At 38.1% G+C, this 22609-nt stretch overlaps 1 protein-coding gene across 13 annotated transcripts in view; it reads right to left on the bottom strand.

The window, feature by feature from the left end:
* Positions 1-22609, bottom strand: part of PPFIBP1 (PPFIA binding protein 1) — a 189179-nt gene that overhangs the window by 29533 nt on the left and 137037 nt on the right. For 6 of the 13 annotated variants that reach the window (XM_028491124.2, XM_028491130.2, XM_055085534.1 and 3 more), the window contains 10 exons: positions 20959-21045; positions 19749-19862; positions 18594-18725; positions 14412-14504; positions 13998-14090; positions 12514-12628; positions 10731-10763; positions 8997-9058; positions 5780-5864; positions 2579-2733 (listed from right to left, as the gene is read on the bottom strand). In XM_028491124.2, the coding sequence (XP_028346925.1) occupies positions 2579-2733; positions 5780-5864; positions 8997-9058; positions 10731-10763; positions 12514-12628; positions 13998-14090; positions 14412-14504; positions 18594-18725; positions 19749-19862; positions 20959-21045 (969 nt within the window). The remainder of the gene's footprint in view (positions 1-2578; positions 2734-5779; positions 5865-8996; positions 9059-10730; positions 10764-12513; positions 12629-13997; positions 14091-14411; positions 14505-18593; positions 18726-19748; positions 19863-20958; positions 21046-22609) is intronic. The other 7 variants (XM_028491127.2, XM_028491129.2, XM_028491125.2 and 4 more) reach the window with 6 other exon arrangements.

The raw sequence follows: 22609 nt of genomic DNA, 5'->3' as shown, positions 1-22609 counted from the left end.
GAGAAAACCATAATTCAAAGAGAGTCATGTACCACAGTGTTCATTGCAGCTCTATTTACAATAGCCAGGACATGGAAGCAACCTAAGTGTCCATCAACAGATGGATGGATAAAGAAGATGTGGCACATATATACAATGGAATATTACTCAGCCATAAAAAGAAATGAAATTGAGTTATTTGTAGTGAGGTGGATGGACCTAGAGTCTGTCATACAGAGTGAAGTAAGTCAGAAAGAGAAAAACAAATACCGTATGCTAACACATATATATGGAACCTTAAAAAAAAAATGTTTCTGAAGAACTTAGCTGAAGGACAGGAATAAAGACACAGACGTAGAGAATGGACTTGAGGACACAGGGAGTGAAAAGGGTAAGCTGGGACAATGTGAGAGAGCGGCATTGACATATATACACCACCAAATGTAAAATAGATAGCTAGTGGGAAGCAGCCACATAGCACAGGGAGATCAGCTTGGTGCTTTGTGTCCACCTAGAGGGTTGTGATAGGGAGGGTGGGAGAGAGACGCAAGAGGGAGGAGATATGCGGATGTATGTATATGTATAGCTGATTCACTTTGTTATACAGCAGAAACTAACACACCATTGTAAAGCAATTATACTCCAATAAAGATGTTAAAAAAAAAAATAAGGGGATTTTTCCCTCTAAAATAGCTCTTATTCCTTAACTGATTCCTTGGGTTTTTTTCCTTTCCATTTCATTGAGATATAATTGACATATAGCCACTGTATAAGTTTTAGGTGTACAGGATAACAACTTGACATACCTACACTGTGATATGATTATCACAGTTTAGTTAAGCTAACATCTATCACCTCATATAGATACCAGAAAGAAAAACATTTTTCCTCGTGATGAGAACTTTTAGGATCTACTCTCTTAGCAGCAGCTGTCAAATATACAATATAGCAAAGTTAACTGTAGTCACCATGCTGTACTTTACATCCTCAGTACTTAGTTATAGCCAGAAGTCCATACTTTTTGACAATCTTCATCCAATTCCCCTTCCCACTAATTCCTTGTAACGGCATATTTTAGCTCTCTCTTACATTTAAAAAAAGAAATGCTGTTTTCTCCTTGAATTCACTTTCATTCAATTCAAATTTCATATTCTCATTATGTAATTATGAGCAACAGATATAAAAAGTAAAGATGCCATTTGATTTCTTCTCGCTACTTACAATAAAATGTTAGAAGAGAGGTGACCAAAGAAGCAACTGTTAAATATAAAGGAGCCAAGATTATTTACTTGAAAAATTAAACTGTTTCTCATTCCTAGTCTCCCTAGATGGAACATTACATATTAAAATTAAGGAAAGGTTTCAGGGCAAAGATCAAGCACAGGTGCTGTCAGGAAAACAGTCTTAAGATGAAGCCACAGGTGTAGCTTTGTGAAGACAGGAAAATTCAAGGTGGTGCTGTCTCATTGAACCTTTCAAAAAGATCAAAAACTCTAAAAACAAAGGGATATCCCATAGTGGCCTTACAGGGAACCTAAGGCAGTAAAGGGCTTTTTGGGAAGATATTTGCGGATATGCTTTTATCTAATGGAGTGGAGTAGGCTCAGTAGTTGTGGCGCACAGGCTTAGCTGCTCCGTGGCATGTTGGATCTTCCCAGACTAGGTCTTGAACCCATGTCCCCTGCGCTGACAGGCAGATTCTTAACCACTGCCACCAGGGAAGTCCCTCTAGTTGCTTTTTTCAAGTTTAACAACGTCAGGGGGAAATTTTCTTCCGTGATATTTTTTTTAAAAAAACTGAAAGCAGTCACTGTTTATTAACTGACCAGATTACAAAAATAATCATGGTAGACATCTTAGTTCATCCTTCTAATAGACGTGTTGATCTGGTCTACCCTATTGCCAACATCTCTACCTTCTAAAAAGTGGGTGGTCTTTTTCTTCACTCCACCTCATGAAGATAATTTGAAGGGCCATAGGAAGGCGTTTGCTTCTTTGAAGCATTTTTCAACACTACAGATCCCGTAAATCAGATCCTCCATGCAGATGACGCCATATTTACCAAGAAATCAATCAATCAATGTGTTACCTGCCAGGGCAATTTGCTTCTTATTGTTTTGCCATAACTACGCTTGTAGATCAGTTCACTTGCTGACCTCAGGTTTGGGTACCCCCAAGCAATACATGGCTCCACAATCCCCAGCATGTTAACTGAAGTCCATCATCTTTCACAGTTACCATCACAAGTGACTAAAATAAATTTACATAATCTCACTTTACCCCCACTTTACTTATTCCCTACTTATTCTTTAGGAAGTAGATTATAATCTAGTACTGAAGATGACATCCATCTCCAAGGGATTCATATGTCTTTCCTGAATTACATAAGTGGTTTTGACATTGCCCAAGTGTTATTTATTAATAGAGGGAAAAACCACACATTTCAAATAAAGACCCGGAGGTCACAATAATTGCCAGGACAAAGCAAGTCAGTAATCCAACTGAGAAAAGAACCCATGTCTTTGATGTTATCAATGGCACTTTAACTTTCAATAACAGAGTCTCTTTAACATGAAGAAACTATTGAGTCTATAAATACCTCTTCTGGAGCGCTTGTGTTAAATGGGTCATGACTGGGAGATCCCATTACCGGCGTAGATGACAGGTTTTTCTCCAGATCGCTAAAGCCCTGTGCGTCCAGCAAAGTGGAGAAGGAACTGGAAGGGAGCAGGTCTTCAAAGTCGCCATCTTGGCCTAAGCAAAGACAAAGCGGAAAGTGGACACCAGCAGCTTTTCATTTTTTACTTTTGGAGGAAGATAAGAATCCCAGTTATCTTGAATATAAAAAATTTTCTGATCCTTAAAAATCAAAGAGTCAACTCCTGACATCACTTGAAAAACAACAACGTGGGACCTAGGAAACAGCATCTTAACTGTGAGCATCTAAGGCCCAGGGACTCTTGGGCCACATGAGTATCCAGTAGTGGTGTTAGCAGAGGTATTAATTACTAGTGGTTTAACAGACACAATCATAGACTCACAGCATTGATGTTAAAAGTTAACTTAGTCCAACAACCCTCCTGTAATTCTGTGTCAACATTTGGGGCTTTATAAATTTCAGTTCAGAAATAACCCAGCTGAGGAATACCAGTGGTACAACAAAACTGATTCTGAACAGCAACGAAGTCACCATTTAGACAACTCCATTTTCATCGCTCCTGTGCTCTTGAAAAAAACGTAGAAAGGAAAAAAGGAAAAGAAGAAAAACTAGATGACCCTTTGATCCCTCTTAAGAGGGGATTTCATTTTAAAGTAGAAAGAATGGTCTAATGCAGAAAAGGAACCACATAACCAGCAAACCAGCTAGTTTGCTTTGAGAATTTTTTTACATCTCTAGAAATGAAAAGGATTAAGTGATGAACAACAGTGCCAGATATTCTTTTTTTTACAAACAGAATGGTCCTTCCAACTATTCTCTGAATAATACAAAATGGCAAATCATATACTTGTTTAAAGATACTAACTAGACACAGCTTCTTAATTCAGGTTTTTATTAGATTTTTACTCTAATTTTATTAGAATTTAGGTATTCTTAAAATTCCCTGAGGATTCTCTAAATAAATATAAATCCTAGTGAGAAATCACTGTTTACATAACTCTTCAATAGAACAGGACATAATTTTCAATGGTTTATAAACATCTATCCTGCTGTACTCGGTTAAAAACTATCTCTTTGGGCTTCCCTGGTGGCGCAGTGGTTGCGCGTCCGCCTGCCGATGCAGGGGAACCGGGTTCGCGCCCCGGTCCGGGAAGATCCCACATGCCGCGGAGCGGCTGGGCCCGTGAGCCATGGCCGCTGAGCCTGCGCGTCCGGAGCCTGTGCTCCGCAACGGGAGAGGCCGCAGCAGAGGGAGGCCCGCATACCACACAAAAAAAAAAAAAAACAAAAACTATCTCTTTTAATTATATATTTATATGCATAGAAAAAAAAAAAGGCCAGAAAGAATTACATGAAAATGTCAGCAATTATCATGCCAGTGCAATTTTGACTGATTTTTTACCCTTTTTATCTGTTTTCCAAGTGGCTTACAATGTAGTCTAATTACAGAAATCAATCTGCTCTTCCTTGATTTTTAAATATTAGAAGTATAGTGTTGAGATTCTATAAAATCAAACAATGTTTTAAATGCTATGACTATGTAAAAATTAATTACTTGAGAATTTGCAATATTCCTTAGAAGAGAGACTCCTGTGAAGGTTTAGAAAATGGTGAGTGGTAAGAATTGTCATAAGTCTACAATGATAATTAGAGGTTCATTTGCTCATTCAGATATTTATGAAGTCTTAACAATAGGCCTTCTGGACAAAAAGATGAAGATACATTTTTTTAAAAGATCCTGGTCTAAAGCAGCATTTTCTTTCTTTGTGAACCCATCAAGATTAAAATTTCAAAATCCGAGTGTCCCCATGAGTACCTTCCAAAAGACTTATTTATTTCCAGCACTTACTTTTTTTTTTTAATAGCTACTGATATGTGTAATTCTAGGTAATTTCCTTTTTTTTAACCATCTTTATTAGAGTATAATTGCTTTACAATGGTGTGTCAGTTTCTGCTTTATAACAAAGTGAATCAGCTGTACATATACATACATCCCCATATCCCCTCCCTCTTGCGTCTCCCTCCCACCCTCCCTATCCCACCCCTCTAGGTGGTCACAAAGCACCAAGCTGATCTCCCTGTGCTATGTGGCTGCTTCCCACTAGCTATCTATTTTACATTTGGTAGCCAGCGCTTACTTTCAAAGCAAATAACCCCAACTAGGCAGTGCTAATGAACAAGAGAACTTACAAAGTTTTTCACATTTTTGTGTGTTTTGAATGACCCCCAAAGCTTTGCCACATTTGTGGATGGCCAACTGGCCCATCAGCAGATAAAATAATAATAAATACAACAAAATGCATACTATCTTTACCTAGATGTTTTACAGATTTTTAAAAAACACATTCAAAGCTGAACACAATCCTCCTCAACCACTTCCATGTTCCTTCTCTAGGCTGGCTTCCCCCTCTTGGTAAATGGAACCATCATCTGCTAGTTGCTTTAGTCAGAAATGTTGATCTTTCTTGATGCCTTCTTCTTCTTCACTCTCCTAATCTAATTCATCACACTATTGAGTTGATTCTAACACCAAATTACATTTCTAATCAGCACCATCAGATCTTCTCACTGCAATACTGCAAGGGCCCCCTGACTGACTTCCCTTCCTTCCAACACTGTTGGAATAGTCCCAGCGGTCCATAGTCCACGATGGTCCATTTGTCACAAAGATCATGCGGTTGACTTGTTCAGACCATTCAGTGGATCCCTCTGGGTTCGAATAAGAGCTGAACTCCTCACTTTGCATGACCCGGCCGTGCTCACCTCTATTATCTCATCTTGTCTCACTCTCCCCCCTGCTCACTACCTTCTAGGTACACTGGTCTCCTTTTGTTTCTTAATAAACACACCAAGGTCTTCTTTCCCCAAGGCTCTTGCAGGTGCTGTCCTTCTTTCTCTTTGCAATGTTACCTAATCAACTCCATGGAGAGGCTCTCTCTGGGCAACCAACCAACAGTGTACTCATCAGCCGACACTTTCTGGCAGAGAACAGATGCCTAATAACATCACTGAATGAAGGAAATGAGCCACCTAACTTGAAATAATGGATATACTTCATGAAAGAAATTGAGGCCAAATGTAAAAAAGTTCATAGCCACTTAAAAATCAAGTAAAGCAGAAAAGTCTTTAGAGCTACACTACCTTTTTTACCTTGGGCCAGTACCACTGTATCTTGCATTTTCTTGTACCTGTTCAGGCACTGTCGAAGGTCTTCTATTTTCCGATCCTATTAATAAAATACATTATCATCTTTAATATTATGATTTTAAAACAACGAAAGTAATTGTGACACAAAGAATAAGCAGACATGAATTATTTACATTATTCAAAGAATACTTCTAAGCTTTACTAAAACTGGTAATGTCCAGAATATTTTGCCTACATACGTCAGAGACATAGAAAAAGTACCTCTAAATTTAGAGATCCTATCCTTCAGCTGCCATCTTTAAAAAACAAAAACAAAACAAGGTAATAAGATACAAAACAAAACCAAAAAAAACAAGAAAAAAATCAACTTCCTTTACTTTCCTCTCTAAGTCAGAGCTTGAGAGAAACATCTACACCTGCTATCTTTACCAGCTGCCATTAATCACCATCTGGCTTTTCCCTTCTCAAAACACTCCACCAAAGCTGCTTCAATTAGCGTTCAGTGACCTTCTCTTTACTAAAAACAATGGACACTTTTCATCCTTTTTCTAATTTGACTTCTAGATGGCACTTGATTGACCCCACTCTTTCCTTCTTTCACTTTTCTCTCCACTCTTTCTTTTCTTCTGTTTTGATTTGTTAATTCCTTGACCAGATAAACATTCTACTTCCATAACCCCCACTATCTTCCCAACCCAGAATATAAAGTGTTAGAGCTTCAACGTGTTGTCTTTTACCCTCTTCTCTCTTCCCAGGCCCTCAGTGTGGTAAATTATAAAAATGGGATCCCTAGCTTCCCCCACATGGATTTGGGGCATGGCAATGTGACTTGCTTTGGCCAATGATATATAACAAATGTGGTTCAAAGCAAAGGCTTGAAAAGTATTTGCACATTGGGGCTTGCCCTCTCTTGCTGCCCTAGGGAACTCTGAGGCCACTACATGAAGAAGCATAGGCTAGTCCACTGGAGGATGAGAGACCATTTGGAGAAGAGACAACCCAGCTGGGGTCAACCTAGACCAGTCAATCACCACACATGTGAGTTATACCATCTTAAACCATCCAGCCCCATTCCAGCCACCGGCTAATGGTAGAGATCAGCAAAGCCAGCCCAGACTAGAAGAGTAATCTAGCCCACCTACAAAAGTATGAGAAATAATAAATGTGATTTATCATGGAGCAAAAGCAAACTGACACACGAACTATAGTTTTGTCCCCACCAATCTATATATTTCAACTCTACATTTCTCCTAAAATTGATGGGGTTCTCTCCCCACCAATCTATAATCCTACATTAATCCTAAAATTTAGATTGATTTTCCAATTTTCTATGAGAAATCTCCTGTAATGTCCCATGAACACATCAAATTGAGTACATCTAAAATGAAGCTCAAAAAAAATAAAAAATAAAAAATAAAGGAAGCTCATTATTTGCCTCCAGTATCTGGGTCTCTGATTCCCTGAACTCTTTTATGGGCACCATCATTCACCCCACTGCTCAAACCAGAAACTTACTCCCAAATCCAAAGATTTAAAAATCTTGTCGACCTGTGAATTTCTCTAAAATCCCTTCCCTCCTTACCACTTCACTGCCATTGCCTTATTTCAGCCCGTCTTCATTTCTCACCTATTTTAACAGCCTCTTAATTCTTTTGTCTTCATTCTCCCTCCCTTATTCTTGCTTCCATTCTGCCACTGGAGTTAGCTTTCTAACATGGCAATTTAATTATCTCACTGTCCAAGGTCTAAAGCTAAGAACCCAAATCATTAAACCATTAGCCTCACCATAGCACTCTCTCATATTCCCAACTCCTCCACCTGTATCTCCTGCTCCAGAACTTTCCCAGCACGCACTGGCTGTTTCAAGCCTTGGTTTTGAGACATGTTTTCAGTCATGGATCCTTTGCCCAGAATCCTTCATTTTCCTGATGAATGTCTCTTTTGCTCTCCCTCAGAATTTGCCCAAATATGTCCTCTTTGAAGACTTCTTGGAACCACCAAGAAGTTATGTCACTCTTGCTGCTCCTAGAGAAGTTTGAGCGTCTAGTAAGCCCTCATTCAACATTGGGAGTTTCATTTGTTATTGTTGCTCTTTGAGGGAGAGAAATTAAAACAAAATGAATTTTAGTGATTTTTTTTTTCAAATTAAATCTATGTGGGCAGCTTGCTAATGACTTTTCTTTTTATTTGATGTGGGGAAGACTAGCAAAAAGAAACCTATGTATGGGTAGGTGGGTAGGAGAGTTTATTTCCATTGAATAAAGAACAAAAAGAATGAAAGGCAATAAACAAATAAACAAACAGAGTAGGCAAGAAAGAATTAGAGAAAGAAGCTTATGATGAGAGAAAAAGATCAAGACAAAGTTCTTTGGCATTTGCTTGGTTTTTATTTCCTTGAAATTACTCTTTTCGCGGGAAAATGTCTCCTCGTTCTATTCATTAAAGGACACGAGGGGAGAGCAGTTCTGATGACAGGAGCTGAACCTGCCTGCTGGGAATATGGCTGGTCAGGGAAGCCAAGAAGAAGCATGCTTCCTTAATAGGGTCCCTGCATCCCTGCTCTTAGCAGGATGAAGTAAGGAGAAGCAACAGCCAGAGGAAAGGCCCTCTTGGAGACCTTGGCATTAGGTCAGCATAGCTAAAACAAAGCCGAGTGCCATCCTTGATTACATGGGGCCTGTGCTTTGTTTCCTGGTATCTCACCATCAGGAGAGCAGAGACAATCCCAGATGTGAAAGAGGCCAGGAGTGTGAAGGAAATAACATGTTCCTAGAGAAGAAAATCAACATGATCGTGAAGCTAAAGTTGCCATGGCTACCGCCTTCAGAGTTCATAGGGCAGTCCAGAATTTCCAGGGACCACAGAAAGGATGTACTATGGCCTGTATCCTTTGTCTCATTTGTCACCTGAATATAAAGAGCTGATCTGATAACCTGAACATTTTCTAAATTCAAGGCAGTGGGCGGGAGGGGTAGATCCTCAGTGGAGCCAGTGCTTCTGGTCTCCATTCCTGTCTGTGTAGCACAAGTACGTCTATGACCCGCCCCCCGAGAGCAGGACCACTTGGGCAGGAAGGGAGAATGCTTGCCCCTTAATGTCAGCTGTGTTTAAGCAATGTTCTTTCAAACTGGGATATCTGATGGGAATGCATGGAATGATCAAAATGACGTTATTACACATCCAAATAAACACTTAAATTTCATCTAGTTACCTTTTCTTCATTTGCTGCCATCAAAGATTCCACAGCCTTTTTCATTTTTTGTACTTCAATATCTGAAATATCACAACATCAAATCAGAAGTCTGTTTAGTCAACTTGTGTGACAATAACAAGAAGCTACTGCCTCTTCAGATTGAAATGTTGCAAGGTAAAGATGTTAATAATTTGTTCCACTTTCTTTTTTCTTTTAAAGGCACATTTACCATTCATATTCTCTTTTAGGGAAAACCTGAAAAATGAACACTTTCTAACTCACCTTGATAGTCATCATTCCAGAAAGAAAACAACTACCCTCTCTCAAAGCAAGAACAAAATCCTCATAAGAACACTGAAGATGAAATTTCAGTGCTATAACAATAAAAATACAGAGTTTTCGAAGAAGAAACTTATAAAGCAGGTGAAAGCAGTGAATGGTATATATATGACAAAAGCAGAGAAAATGATGTTCGGTTATAACCAAGATGGAGACACAAACGGTAAGAGCCTGAAGGAACGTGATATTTACATGAGTGTCATGCTAAGAAGCTGGCTGTAGGTTCCATACAGAAGGATAACAAGTACTTTGCTTCATCTATAAACTTCATTTCCAGTACTATTTTAAAACGTTTCTAAACAATACTATTAAAAAAAATTTTTTTTTGCAGTACGCGGGCCTCTCACTGTTGTGGCCTCTCCCATTGCGGAGCACAGGCTCCGGACGCGCAGGCTCAGCGGCCATGGCTCACGGGCCCAGCCGCTCTGCGGCATGTGGGATCTTCCCGGACCGGGGCACGAACCCGTGTCCCCTGCATCGGCAGGCGGACTCTCAACCACCGTGCCACCAGGGAAGCCCATTAAACAATACTATTTTAAAAGGCCAAAGTAAGTGATTCTCCTTAAAATGTGATATTCAAATACAAAAGCATGTTACTTTAGTAATAAAAAACCAAACATTTTAAATATGGAAAGTCAACCCAAAATGAAATCACAAATTAAAAAAATTGAAACAGAGGAAAAAGTTCAGCTAAATTTGTCTGCTTTTGAGGACAAAAAAATACTACTGAAGGTAAATTTTAAAACGGTGGTGCATCATTCAGCTCTGATACAATACTTTCAATTAAGGTATACTGTTTAGGAACTGCTTTTCTTTTTTTTAAATTTTTTTTATTTTTATGGCAAACTCCCTTAAGAACTTAATGTCTGGAGGAAAGTCCACTAAGGCTTTATCTTTACACTGCATTAAATCTAGTCTCTGTTAGCCTGGGTACAATTTCTTTTGTAACACAAGAGGATATGTTTATAGAAGCCCTTAATATAGATCTCAGTGAAAAAGTGGGCTACAAAACATTGCAAAACAAAAGCAAAGTTCAAAATAATCTTCAACTGTAGTAAACCGTAAAAACAGTAGGTTTTCATAGGAGTATAAACATTATTTTCTCCTCTGACCCTGTATCCCCTGGGCCACGGAGAAAACGCTTCCTCCCCTCCACCACTCTGGGTGCTCTGCTATATCCTGAAGAGCAAGAGGGCTGAACCAGGAACAATAAGCAAAATGGTCTTTTACTCCTTGTTTTATTGTTTGTTTATATGCCCTCTATTTTGTACACTCTGAAGAAATGGGGAGCTTATTGATGAAGCAATTTTACATCTTTGGGGAGAGAAACGTTTTAAAAACACATGCAAAGAACAGTCCAAGTAGTACTTTTGGTGAATGTAAAGGCTGATGGAAATACACCAAAAACCTTACTTTTGTCTTTGAGCTTCTTTTTAAAATTTTCATCTGTGCAGGAAAACCCATCGAATTGGAAGTTAGCATACATTACAACAATAAGTAATATTTTAAAAGCACTATTATTTGGTCTCCTTTTACCTAAAATAAAGAGACTCTAACCTCATAAAGACTGAATATTAAGCATTATTTTATGACTTTAGGACTGATACTACAATAGAATATGCCCTCTGTGAGGTTAGAAAGAGAACCTAATGTAGTTAATCAGAAGATGTAAATCTGAGTTACTACCTCCGTTACTTCATCTTTCTGAGCCTTGATTTTCTTGTATTAAAATTGGGCCTTCAGAGTACAAGTGCTTCTTACACCAACTGTGATGAACAACCAGCTTATGTTGCATTGGTTGTTTTTTACATTTCCATTACAGTCTGATATGTGACCCTCCTGAATGGGATTAGGACATTGCTTATGTCATATTCATCTCACTGCTCAAGTTCAACAACACTGAAGTGGTCCATCTCCTGTTCACCAAGATGAGTCCACTGATCATGCAGGTAGATGTTATGTCAACATCAGATTCTATGAAGTTTCTAAACACTTGCTCTTAATGCCTGGCTGTGTACTGCTAACAAGTGGTTCACAGACCAGTGCTAGCCCTCAGATCCGACTTTGGGTAGCATTACCCTAACATAGCCAACATAGCCTCTAGCCCACATAGCCTCTAGGATTCCATTTTTTTCCTTAGAATCTTGAAAGCATGACCTGTCTGTGAGTGTCCTTGAAGAACATACATTCTACACATGCCAAAATAGAGGGGAAAAATCCATTGCCCTCCGTGTTGGAGGAACTGAGTTTTCTGATGGATAGGGGATTGTGATACCTACAGGTAAATAAAGCCAGGGTATTTTAGAGCCAAGAAGACTTTGGAGGTAATCTAATTCAAGCCCCTCATTGTACAGACAATAATAGATAAAACAGACAAAATAGATAAAGCAATAGATAAACATGTACCAAATCTACACTAACTGGAATTTGTTCTGTTTTGAATGAGTCAGAAGTTGCTTTTGCCATAGCATTTGTTATAACAAAGAAAGGTTAAATTTGACCGAGTGTTGTCAGATGTTACAGGCATATATATTTCCAAATATAATTTTTTTAAAACCCCACATTTCATTCAAGTTATTTTCTAGCAGGTATAACCTACATTATGAAAAATTACAGTCCATATCATGTCCAGGACAAACCTCCTCAACTTATGAAAACAATTTTTTGGATAAATTCATACAGTTTTCCCAAAACAGAATTAACCTATTTTGCTTTCTAGAAGGTTGAGGGCTCAATGCATGATAAGCAATGTTCATTAACTTTCCAAAGATACACAGCCTTCCCTCTCTCCTCTCAAAAAGGCAGGCAAGGTTCCTAAATGCTTTACTTTCTGTTGTCTCAAGTTCAGTTCAGAGGGGACTAATCTTGGGACATAGTTTTGGTTCCTTTTAATTCTTTTTGACACTTCCTTGTATTGCAGTTTGGACATGATGGGAATTTACCATGTAGTAATCTAAAATAAAGTCCCACTAAAGTACAGAGGTGCCCTTCTCCAGCTGCTCAAGAGGAAGTTAACGGATGCCCAAGCACAGTAAAGAGGCTGGGAGGAGTCCCTGCAGTCCTGGGCCCAGACGGCCTCTGTTACTCCTCTCTCTCTTAGCTGCTAATGGTACCCACCATCTAACATCAGTTTCTTTTACAGATCTTGGACGACTTTAGCAAAATAAGAGAACAAATGTTAAATACATATTCTTACCTCGATCAAGAATTTCAATTCCTTCTCCTTTCAACTTGCAAACCAATTTTTCTTGTAGTCTTTTTACTTCAGATTCCTTCTCTTCCAGCTGTTCTTTTAGAGATGCCAGTTCCTCCTACAAATGATAAATTCATTTAAAAAGAGTAGATTATGACTAAAAGGGGATATTCAGAGAGTCTGTTAACTCTTAAGTCAATAATTAGTTTTTGTGAATGAAACAAAAAAACTACAAGAATTCAGACGCAAACTTCAGAAATCAGACAGTGGCAATGATAAGCAGGAAGTAAGACAATTAATAAAAGTACAACTTATAATAATTATGGTATAATTATTTCAAGTTTCCTTGTGACCAAATTAAAAATAAATCTTTTAAAGTGTGATTAGGACTAGGGCAGCCCTAAGGTTTAAATCTTATGTTAAGTCAAAAATCTGACCAAGTTAATCAAGGAAGATAATCAAATTAGATGCTTAGTGTCATACAAGCAAAACAAAATGCAAATTGGAAAATAATATATTAGACTTGCTTGACATTTATTCAGCATTTCAAGATGGCACTCATGTTCCCTGGACAAGACAGAGCTTAATTAGTGGGTAAGGTAGCACGTGATGAACAACTTTAACCAAATCATGGGACTAAATCATTCATCGTCATCACTAAGGTAAAAGAATAGAATCTCCTACAACAATGGAAGAAAAGAGATTTAGAAAACAGATTTTAAGTCTTTTTTTTTTAAACTACACAACTATTTAAGACCCCAAATCTAATGTGCTATCTATTTACTAATGTTCGTTTCCATTTCATTTTGGTAAAGAATTAGCTTTGACAAATTTAAGTTTTGCTGGCTGTATTTAACCCAGGAAATAAAGCTTTACAACACTAATCAGTGCACCTTTATTTTTCTTAATATAGTTTCAGTCTCTAAAGAGACGTACTATGTTTAGTATTACGAGAAGACGTAGCTCTCCAGTGGAGCTAAGAAGTGGGCCCTATAGTTTTTGTTTCTGGTAGGAATGGACACCAAAGACAAGGAATTTTCAGCAGCACTGGCAAGAAGTGCTGCCTGTTTTCACTGTGCTTCTAAGCAGGAACTTCTACTCACTGCCATGACAGAGTTAACTGATATACACATTTATCGTCAAGAAGGAAGGAGACAGTGTCTACTGTTGACACCAGAGTTCTTTCACAGGTGAATTGCTGCAATTATTTTACCATGCTTGAATCTCAGATAGTCCAAGAGAGTGAGATTTAATTTATAAACGAATACTTTTATTTTACCTGCTTATTGTTTTCCACTATTTCATATGTTTCTGAAGACAATATTAGGGATCGTATTGTCCCTCTAATCAGCTTTAAACGTATTTTTAAAGAACAGGTGACACACACACAAAATGAATGCACACACCACTAAAAACACCATCACAGCAAAACAACACAAGCCAGAAAGCAACAGGCCATGGACCCCATTACCCAAGGTCTACTACACCTTCAGGGACTCCCACTTTTGTTCCATCCGTTGCTTTTCATACTGCATCTGACCCACCTTGATTTTCATGCTAGAAAGTTTGGCCATTAAAGACTGGTAGAGAGACAGGAGTGAAAGAAAACTACAGATAGAAAAAGACAAGCTAAGTAACCAAGAAAACAGTATCAGTTTATAAAGGAGGTTAGATAATTAAGAGAAATGACAGGTTATGTTCTATCAGATTAGTTAAACCCTGATTCTTATTCAGAACAGTAGTGTTTAAATTCAAGATGGTCTCCAGCTTGGGGAAAAACTTCATTCCCTTGTAAAATGCCTTCTCTAGCATATACTAAGTAGAAAAAGTATTTTATTTATATTATTGATTGTAGATAGTGAGCCATTTATATAAAAATGTTTGCCATTGTGAGAACTTACTTTGGTAGATTTCAGCTTTTTTTCATTCTGAAGTCTTTCATTGTCCATTTCACTGACTCTTAACCTCAAATCATTGATCTCCTGCATTAGCCCCTGTCCAAAAAGCGACAAGGAAATACATTAGGAAAGCAGTAACGCACTTATCTACCAAAATAGCAGCTTGGAAATCTTCAGTCAATAGCTCCTGAGTTAAAGCTGGATGAATGAGATCGGACAAATGAAAATGAATGTGTCTCCTTGAGAATTAAAGCATCTTTCCATTGAAAACATTGCCTCTGCCCTAAAATGATGGGATTGATTATGAAAATGAAAGGTGACTAAAATTTTAAGAAATGTAGCTGATCACTTACTACCATTGAGCAAATATTTCTAGACTAAAAATCACTATATGAACTCTTATCTTTTAAAATAAACCAGAGAAATTTTCTTTAGTAAAGTCATTTACTTTTAGAGACTTTTCAGTGATATATGGATATTTATAAAAATATTTTTATGATTTCTTAATTTTTCTACAAAAAAACAGACTGTTCATCAGCCCAATCTTGGAGAATCAAATGAAATTTAAACACTTTAGACCAAGGATTCACAACTTGAGGGTAGATGAGGACCCTATCATTTACAAATATATTCAGTATCATAATAATTTTATATTTTGAAAATGAAAAAGAAAGCAATCCTAATGTTTTCATAATACAAATACAAGCATACAACTTTTCTACTTTTTTTTAAAAAAACTGATTTGCTTATAAAATTTGTCTAAATATTCTGAGCAATAGTGACATATCTTTGTCCAGAGCCCAGAGAATAGGAAAAGGAAATTACAATGTGAAACAATACCAACTCATCCAAAAGAAGGGCTCAAATACTCTGTGAAGACTTTTTTTTTTTTTTAACCACAAGGCATGAAGACCCCACCAATGGTTTACGTGTTTTTGTTCCTTTCTTTTCAAGACATTTATTCCTGAGCCACAGAGTCATAGACGGAAAAGAACTACACAATAATGCTGTAAAAAACAAATAGAACAATGCAATAAGAAATAAAACTTTTTTTTATTGAGGAATTATTCTAAACTTCTAAGTGTAAGAATTCAATCTCACAGGGGCTAGAAAAAAGGATGCTGTTGTGAAATACGCTTCTCAGAAAACCTACAAGCTTTTAAATTGTAGTTTCTTGTAAAAGGGGGAAAGTACTACCTAGTATTATATAATAATTACTTATTAATATTAATTATAATTACTAATAATACAATGTTTCAATAAGAGGATGTCTATCTTCTCCTTTTATGAATGAGGTAAATAACTGTTTGACATCATTTAATAACATTTTAGTTGTGAGTCCTTATGTACAAGTTCAGAATTCAAGTTCAAAGAAAAAGTCAGTTTCTCCCATTTATTTATCTCCCATTTATTAACCATCTTTGCATAATATGAATTCTTAGTAGCCTTCCTTAATCAATCTGGTCTTTCTTATATATATTTTCCCACTTTCTTATTGGTAAAAAACAGCTTTGAATTCTACTGGATTGTTGTATTTTACCACTTCCTTTAGAAACAGTGGCAATTTGTAAAGAAGAAGAAACCAATGAAGAAAATAGAATTATAAATTGAGGTCATTTTTCTACTAAAAAAAACCCTACCCAATCATCCTTTGTGGCAACACTATAAATATGAACATAAATTTCTAATCTGAAAGAAGCCCTATCTTCCCATGAAAAGTCAAGCTGGAAAATCTGGAAGTAGCTCCTTAACATGAAACTTTAAAAAATGTAATAAAAATTATTTCCAACTAACTTCTTATCAGAAGTTCAGTACTGTTTTAAAAAGAAAATCCCTGTTATCTTTTCCTTTCCAGAAAACTCTTCAGGGCTCCACAGAAACTCATTTCTGATATCTGTATTGTTACCACAAGGGGGCACCATTGAACGATGCCAAACATCTATCAGCAATTCCTGGGACAGGCAAGCCCTCAATCATCCAAAGTTTCAAGACTTTTAACCCCAGTCTTTTGGAAGTATCTATACTTCTTCTCCCACTCTAATGTTTTCTTAGAAATTAATCTCCAAATAATCTAAAATTCTAAGACAACGAGCATTCTATGCTCATTCTAAGAAAATGAGTATATTCAATTTTAATTTTTTTAGTTTTAATTTTGAAGACTACTTTATTTTCATGTTTAACAAAGTTTATCATACATCCCATAATCTGTGAGTATGTGCATGCTACATTTTAACAATAGTGTTGAATGTTTATTAGAAAATTATCAGGGATTACTACAAGTTTGATAAGATCACCTTGCATATGATTGAGAGAATGCACGAGTGAAGCAAGGAAACACCAAAAAATGGATTTATAAAAAATGCAGGGCTTCCCTGGTGGCGCAGTGGTTGCGCGTCCGCCTGCCGATGCAGGGGAACCGGGTTCGCGCCCCGGTCTGGGAGGATCCCACATGCCGCGGAGCGGCTGGGCCCGGGAGCCATGGCCGCTGAGCCTGCGCGTCCAGAGCCTGTGCTCCGCAACGGGAGAACCACAAAAAAAAAAAAAAAAAAAAAAAAAAAAAAATGCAGACAAACTCAAGAGATGTAAACATTGCTCTGGGGTCTTACAAAAAAAAAAAATCCTAAAACAGCTACTTCAATTTAGTCCCAACATTTGGTTAACATCTCATATCCAAATTAACCACAGTTGTGCCGGTTAAGACTTTCCCTAAACTTTGTGTGTATAATAAGGCCACCTCTTAATGCCCCAAAACTATAATCTTCTTTCCTGACACCAGAGTTAGCTCCACTGCCATGTTATCCATCTGTTGACTGAATTCTACCAATGTGCTCTGTAGCAGCTGTGGAGTCAGGGAAAGACAGAAGGGAAAAGAGGAAATATCCAAACAGATTTTTAAAGAAAGCACAAAAGCTAGAATTTTCATGAAAGTAGGTAACTTCCTAAGTTTTGTTTTAAAAGCCCCAGTCTCAATTAAATGAAAAACATACTTATACAGGTGACTGACAAGGAGCTTTAAGATTAAAACATGAGCTAAGTTGGGGATTTCCTTTTGCTACTGAGCAAGTAATACATATAACCAAGACTTTCCATTACAGTTACATCTTCGACAGAAAATTTAATTTTAAAAACAGCAATGGAGTAAACCTTATTAAATTCAGCTCTATGAAGGACTTTCACACAGTGGATAACATGTGGATAATATATATCATATTGTGAGGGCATGTAGTGAGCATAAAACAAATATCTGAAATGAAGATAGAGGGGGGAAAGTAAGTAAATGATTTCTCCTCTCTCCTTCTTGGTACCCATTTTTTTAATTCAGTATGACACCTCTCCATACCCCAACTGAGGAAACAAAATAAAGAGAAAGGCAGAGATGGCCCTAGGAGAGAAAAAATTTCTACAGTTCTTTATATTTATTTTCAAATGAAGAGATTTCATATGGTTGTGCTCTGAACTCCCCCCTTGACGAAAAAGCAATTCACAAATTAGAAAACCTGGATTAACAATAAACTAGGTCAAACAAACAAGAAAGCATGCTTAGCCAAGGAAAATGGGTATTTCAAGTTGTAGAATCTACCCTGAATTTCACAAAAGTATACTGAGCTGTATTTATCTGGAATGATTTACCTGTGGATTAGACCAAAAGTAGAAGGCCAAATTAAATGACCTCTAAAAACCTGTGATTTTTATGATTACATAATGAAAGCATGTTTGCTATACACATTTAAAAATCTACTTATTATAGAGTAAGTAATCGGTGTGCTTAAATAAGGACTACTAGTAAAATCATGCATTTGAACCCATTATTTCGACAATGAAGAGAATCAGTACGGATGGACAGATGGACAGATGGATGCATGGATGGCTAGACAGACAGACAGAAGCTCCAAATGTCCGAAAGTCAAAAGTATTTCTAAAGGCAAGTGAAAGGATTACTATTTCATATCAAAAGTCTCGAAATAAAAATTACCACTATCATTTAGTGATTAAAAAGTCAGTGTAAGTTTATTCTGAAAAAGAAGCATGGATAATGAGGGAACATAGTAATTAACTGCCTCTCCTTCACAACTCCAAGGAATTTCAACTTGTTCTAGGAATACGTGTGTGTGAGATATATATAACGCATATATATGTGCATACGTATGTACATGTATATAAAGAGAGGGGAAGGGTATCACTTACTTCTGTGTCTCTGAATCTATCTTCGTAATCCAATCTGTCCTTCTCTACAGCTGTCAGTTTTAACTTCAAGTTAGATATTTCAGCCATCAGGTCCAACTTCTGAGTTTCTAAGGATGTCCTGCTCAGAAGCTCCTATCAGAATTTAAGAGATACATCTAAAAGTTGTTTTATTGTAAACAGCCGCATATGGATGTGTCTCACTTATGACTGCAAGGCAGTAACTCTTAAGTAGAGGATGTGAAGATCAATTACTAAATAGATACATTGGGAAAAAATTATTTGCTTTAGTTACCCTTCAAAGAGCCGAACTAATGCTCAATAAGCATTATATTGATACACACATATCTAAACGTATATATTCTTAAGCCTGCTGATAACACTGATGATGCTGTTACGTTTGCTATGTGCCAGGCACTGTTCTTACAGGTATTCAGTGGTTCAGTCCTCAAAACAGCCTTATGAGATAGAAACTCATAGGATAATTCATGAATTACTCTTATTCAACAGGCAAGGAAGCTAAGGAACAGAGAGGTTAAGAACTTGCAGAAAGTCATACAGCAAGGAAATGGCAAAGCAGAGACTCAACCTTAACAGTCTCGCTCCAATGTGTATTCTACCTGCTGTATTATAGGCCCTCTCATAGATGAGCACCACATGTGTGTACCCACATACATTATAAAATTTTTCCAATAAGTCATACAAGGTACTTATCTTTTTTCTTAATCATAAAATATACATTCATGGTTGGAAATTAGGAAACCATATGAAAGCATAAAGGAGAAATTTAAAATTATCTACAATCCTATTAATATTTTATTCCAGCCTCTAATTGCAGTGAACACTTTCTACTGTGTGTATGTGTTTAGAGACCTGGTACTCTAGGTTTTTTGCTTAAACTAAGCCAGGGGACTTCCCTGGTGGTCCAGTGGTTAAGACTCCACGCTTCCACTGTAGGGGGCGTGGGTTTGATCCCTGGTCGGGGAACTAAGATCCCACATGCCGAGCGGCGCAAGCCAAAAAGAAAAAAAGTAAAATAAACCAGGCTAAGTGAATCACGAAATTCACCACTGCATCAGAGCAAACACAACATATAAATGTAGCATCTCAAACAGGCCAGCAGAAAAACCCCACCTCGGTACCAGCTTCTGAACATACCTGTTGCAGCATTTCTTCTGTGGCATTCAACTTCTCTCTATGCTCTTCAAGGCAAAACTCCAAATCGCGAATCTTTTCTCCCTGAGCCTCTACCTGGTCTGTTAACACACTTACCTGTATTTAGAGCAAAACATTGTAATGGATTAGGAAGAATTTGGTCCTACCGCCAACTTTATTTCTCTACACAGAACAAAAACTGGGATGATGTTACCACTCATTTGGCTGTAAAAAAAAGAAATCTGAGAATTAATAAGAAACCAGACCTTCACACTCTTATTTATGTGAGGCTTATTGGTCTGAGGACTGCTATTCAATTTTCAAGGAAGTCAGGGCTGATAGGGGATATGCAACACTTTATAGAGAAAAAGCATATACAGAAATTATCTTTTTTGAGGGATGGTGGGGGTAGGAGGTGGTATTAGAGATTAAGAGAGGAAATGAAGTTAATGTTTGAAAGAGAAGTTATCAAGGACTATTTAAATCTGACGCTTGACAAATAGAGAGTCCAGGGAATCCAAATTCCGTGAGATCTTTCATGATCACACCGTCCACGAATGTGTTCGAAAGCCAGGGTGTAGCTCAGAGGTCCAAGAGGAGCCACTGGCTTAGTCCTTCATCCTCAGTGCTTATTGCAAACCTGAGTTTTCCTCCCAACGATCACCAGCCTAGTAAATATGCTTCAGTTCTTTTAGCTCAACATACCAAAGTAAAACTACGTGCCAAGGATTTAAAAGATTATGAAGGAGAGGAAAACTCTAATTTAGCCTACAAACAGGACTCCACTACCCACTTTGTGTTTTGTTTGGTCCACGGTATCATTTTTAAAATTGAAAAATTAAATATATATTCAGATTCAGAAATACTTATTCATATTTATGGAATAGATGTATGAATATATAGACACACATATATAGTATAAAAATCAGAATTTCTGCTATATGTTAAAAAAAAAACAGATCACATCAGAAAATCAGATGACACTGTGCCTGTCATCAGACTGGCCCTTGAAGAGCAGAGGCTGAGACGTGTTGTTCACATGTATGCTTGTTCTGCCACAGTCCTCACCTCTCCTGAACGTGTACAGATGGCCTACTGCACTTATTTCTATTAGCAGTCTGGCTCCTGCGAGCATCTGAACTTGCCATCCCAATTTAAAACGGTCTTTGTAAGTTAAGTCATGAGGGAAAAACAGCATTTAAAAATCACTTGCCTGAAGAACGAGAGATTCTTTATCATTTTCTAAACGTGCCAGCCTTTCTTGATACACATCTCCACTCCCAGGGAGGTGTCCATTTGTCTGAAAAAGGAAGTGATATGGGTAAGCCTGACCCTCTTTAAAACTGAACTACTGTGAGGGACTTCCCTGGTGGCGCAGCGGTTAAGACTCACGCTCCCAATGCAGGGGGCCCGGGTTCAATCCCTGGCCAGGGAACTAGATCCCACATGCATGCTGCAACGAAGAGTCCACATGCCACAACTAAGGAGCCGGCTAGCCGCAACTAAGGAGGCTGCCTGCCTCAACTAAAGACCTGGCGCTACCAAAAAAAAAAGAAGAGTAAAAATTGAACTGCTGTGAGTAAATAAAAATTGCATATGTTTTTAATCCAAGGAACCTGAAGTGAATTCAGCACAGCTGTTACTGCTCTTAATAGAAAATATGAGAAGGAAACATGGTTCTTATACAAAACAACAACAAGAACGAAAAACAACTCATCAAGAAGAAAATAATGACCCGAAAGGAACAGTGGCTACTGATAGTCACTGACAGTGGATGCCCACCTGGGCACACAAAGCTTTGTGAGAGCTGGGCACAAAATCGCTCTTTCTCCCTGAATGCCTCTATCAGCGGGAATGACCTGCGAGGTCCTTCCATTCCTGCCCTCTCCTCCCAAAGTCCCAAATCCAGGACTACCAATGCCGGCCTTTACACGGGAGACAGCAGGGGCAACTTACACCACCGGCCTATTCCTGCTACTCAAGTCTTCAAATCACAGGACAAATCTTCCCTTCCCCTTTGAAGCCTTTCTCTTTTCCCCCAAGAGCTTAAGCACTGAGTCCACAACGACCTCCCCTTGCAGCACTGACTAGCCATGCTCATCGGTGATTTACCACATTCCGTTCTGAATTCATTAACTTCTCGTGGGTTTGCTTGTTCACCTACTGCTACTCTAAGCTTCCAGGCAGAGCCTGCAAACTGGTATCATCTTGTAACCTCCACAACAGCCAGCCCAGTGCTCTACTTAGACTAGCGCTTACTCTTTTTTCTCCTCCCTTCTGCCCCCTTTTTATCAGATTTGGGCATATTTATGGATGGCACAAATGCCAAAGGAAGTACAGATTGGGAAAGGAAGTGTAGATTTTTTTCCTCAACCGTCTTGTATTGCAATATATACAAGTGATTAAGGAGACAGATTGAAAAGGCTCACAGAGCACAGACAACATAAAAATGTCGTTTTGAAATAGAGTAGTATATGTGCTGTGTCTCTTGGTATCTCATTTAAATAGTTCCTAATCACATAATGTGTAATCCCAATAGAATTTCCTGATTCCTCATTCAAATACAACAGAAATAAAAGCCAGTGGAGTCCAAAATGGTTAGATGGAGCCACCCAGAGTTCAACTGAAAAAGCAAATAAACAACCTCAGACTTCAAGAAAATACACACTGTACATGCTTACTGCCCAGAACACGGCTGATGTGACAGCAATTTTTTTTTTTTTTTTTTTTTTTTTGCGGTACGCGGGCCTCCCACTGTTGTGGCCTCTCCCGTTGCGGAGAACAGGCTCCGGACGCGCAGGCTCAGCGGCCATGGCTCACGGGCCCAGCCGCTCCGCGGCATGTGGGATCTTCCCGGACCGGGG

The sequence above is a fragment of the Physeter macrocephalus genome, chromosome 6 (assembly GCF_002837175.3).
Source record: "Physeter macrocephalus isolate SW-GA chromosome 6, ASM283717v5, whole genome shotgun sequence".
In the NCBI taxonomy this organism is placed as follows: domain Eukaryota; kingdom Metazoa; phylum Chordata; class Mammalia; order Artiodactyla; family Physeteridae; genus Physeter; species Physeter macrocephalus.
Note: the sequence above shows the minus strand (reverse complement) of the source record. Positions and strands in the feature narration are given on the sequence as shown.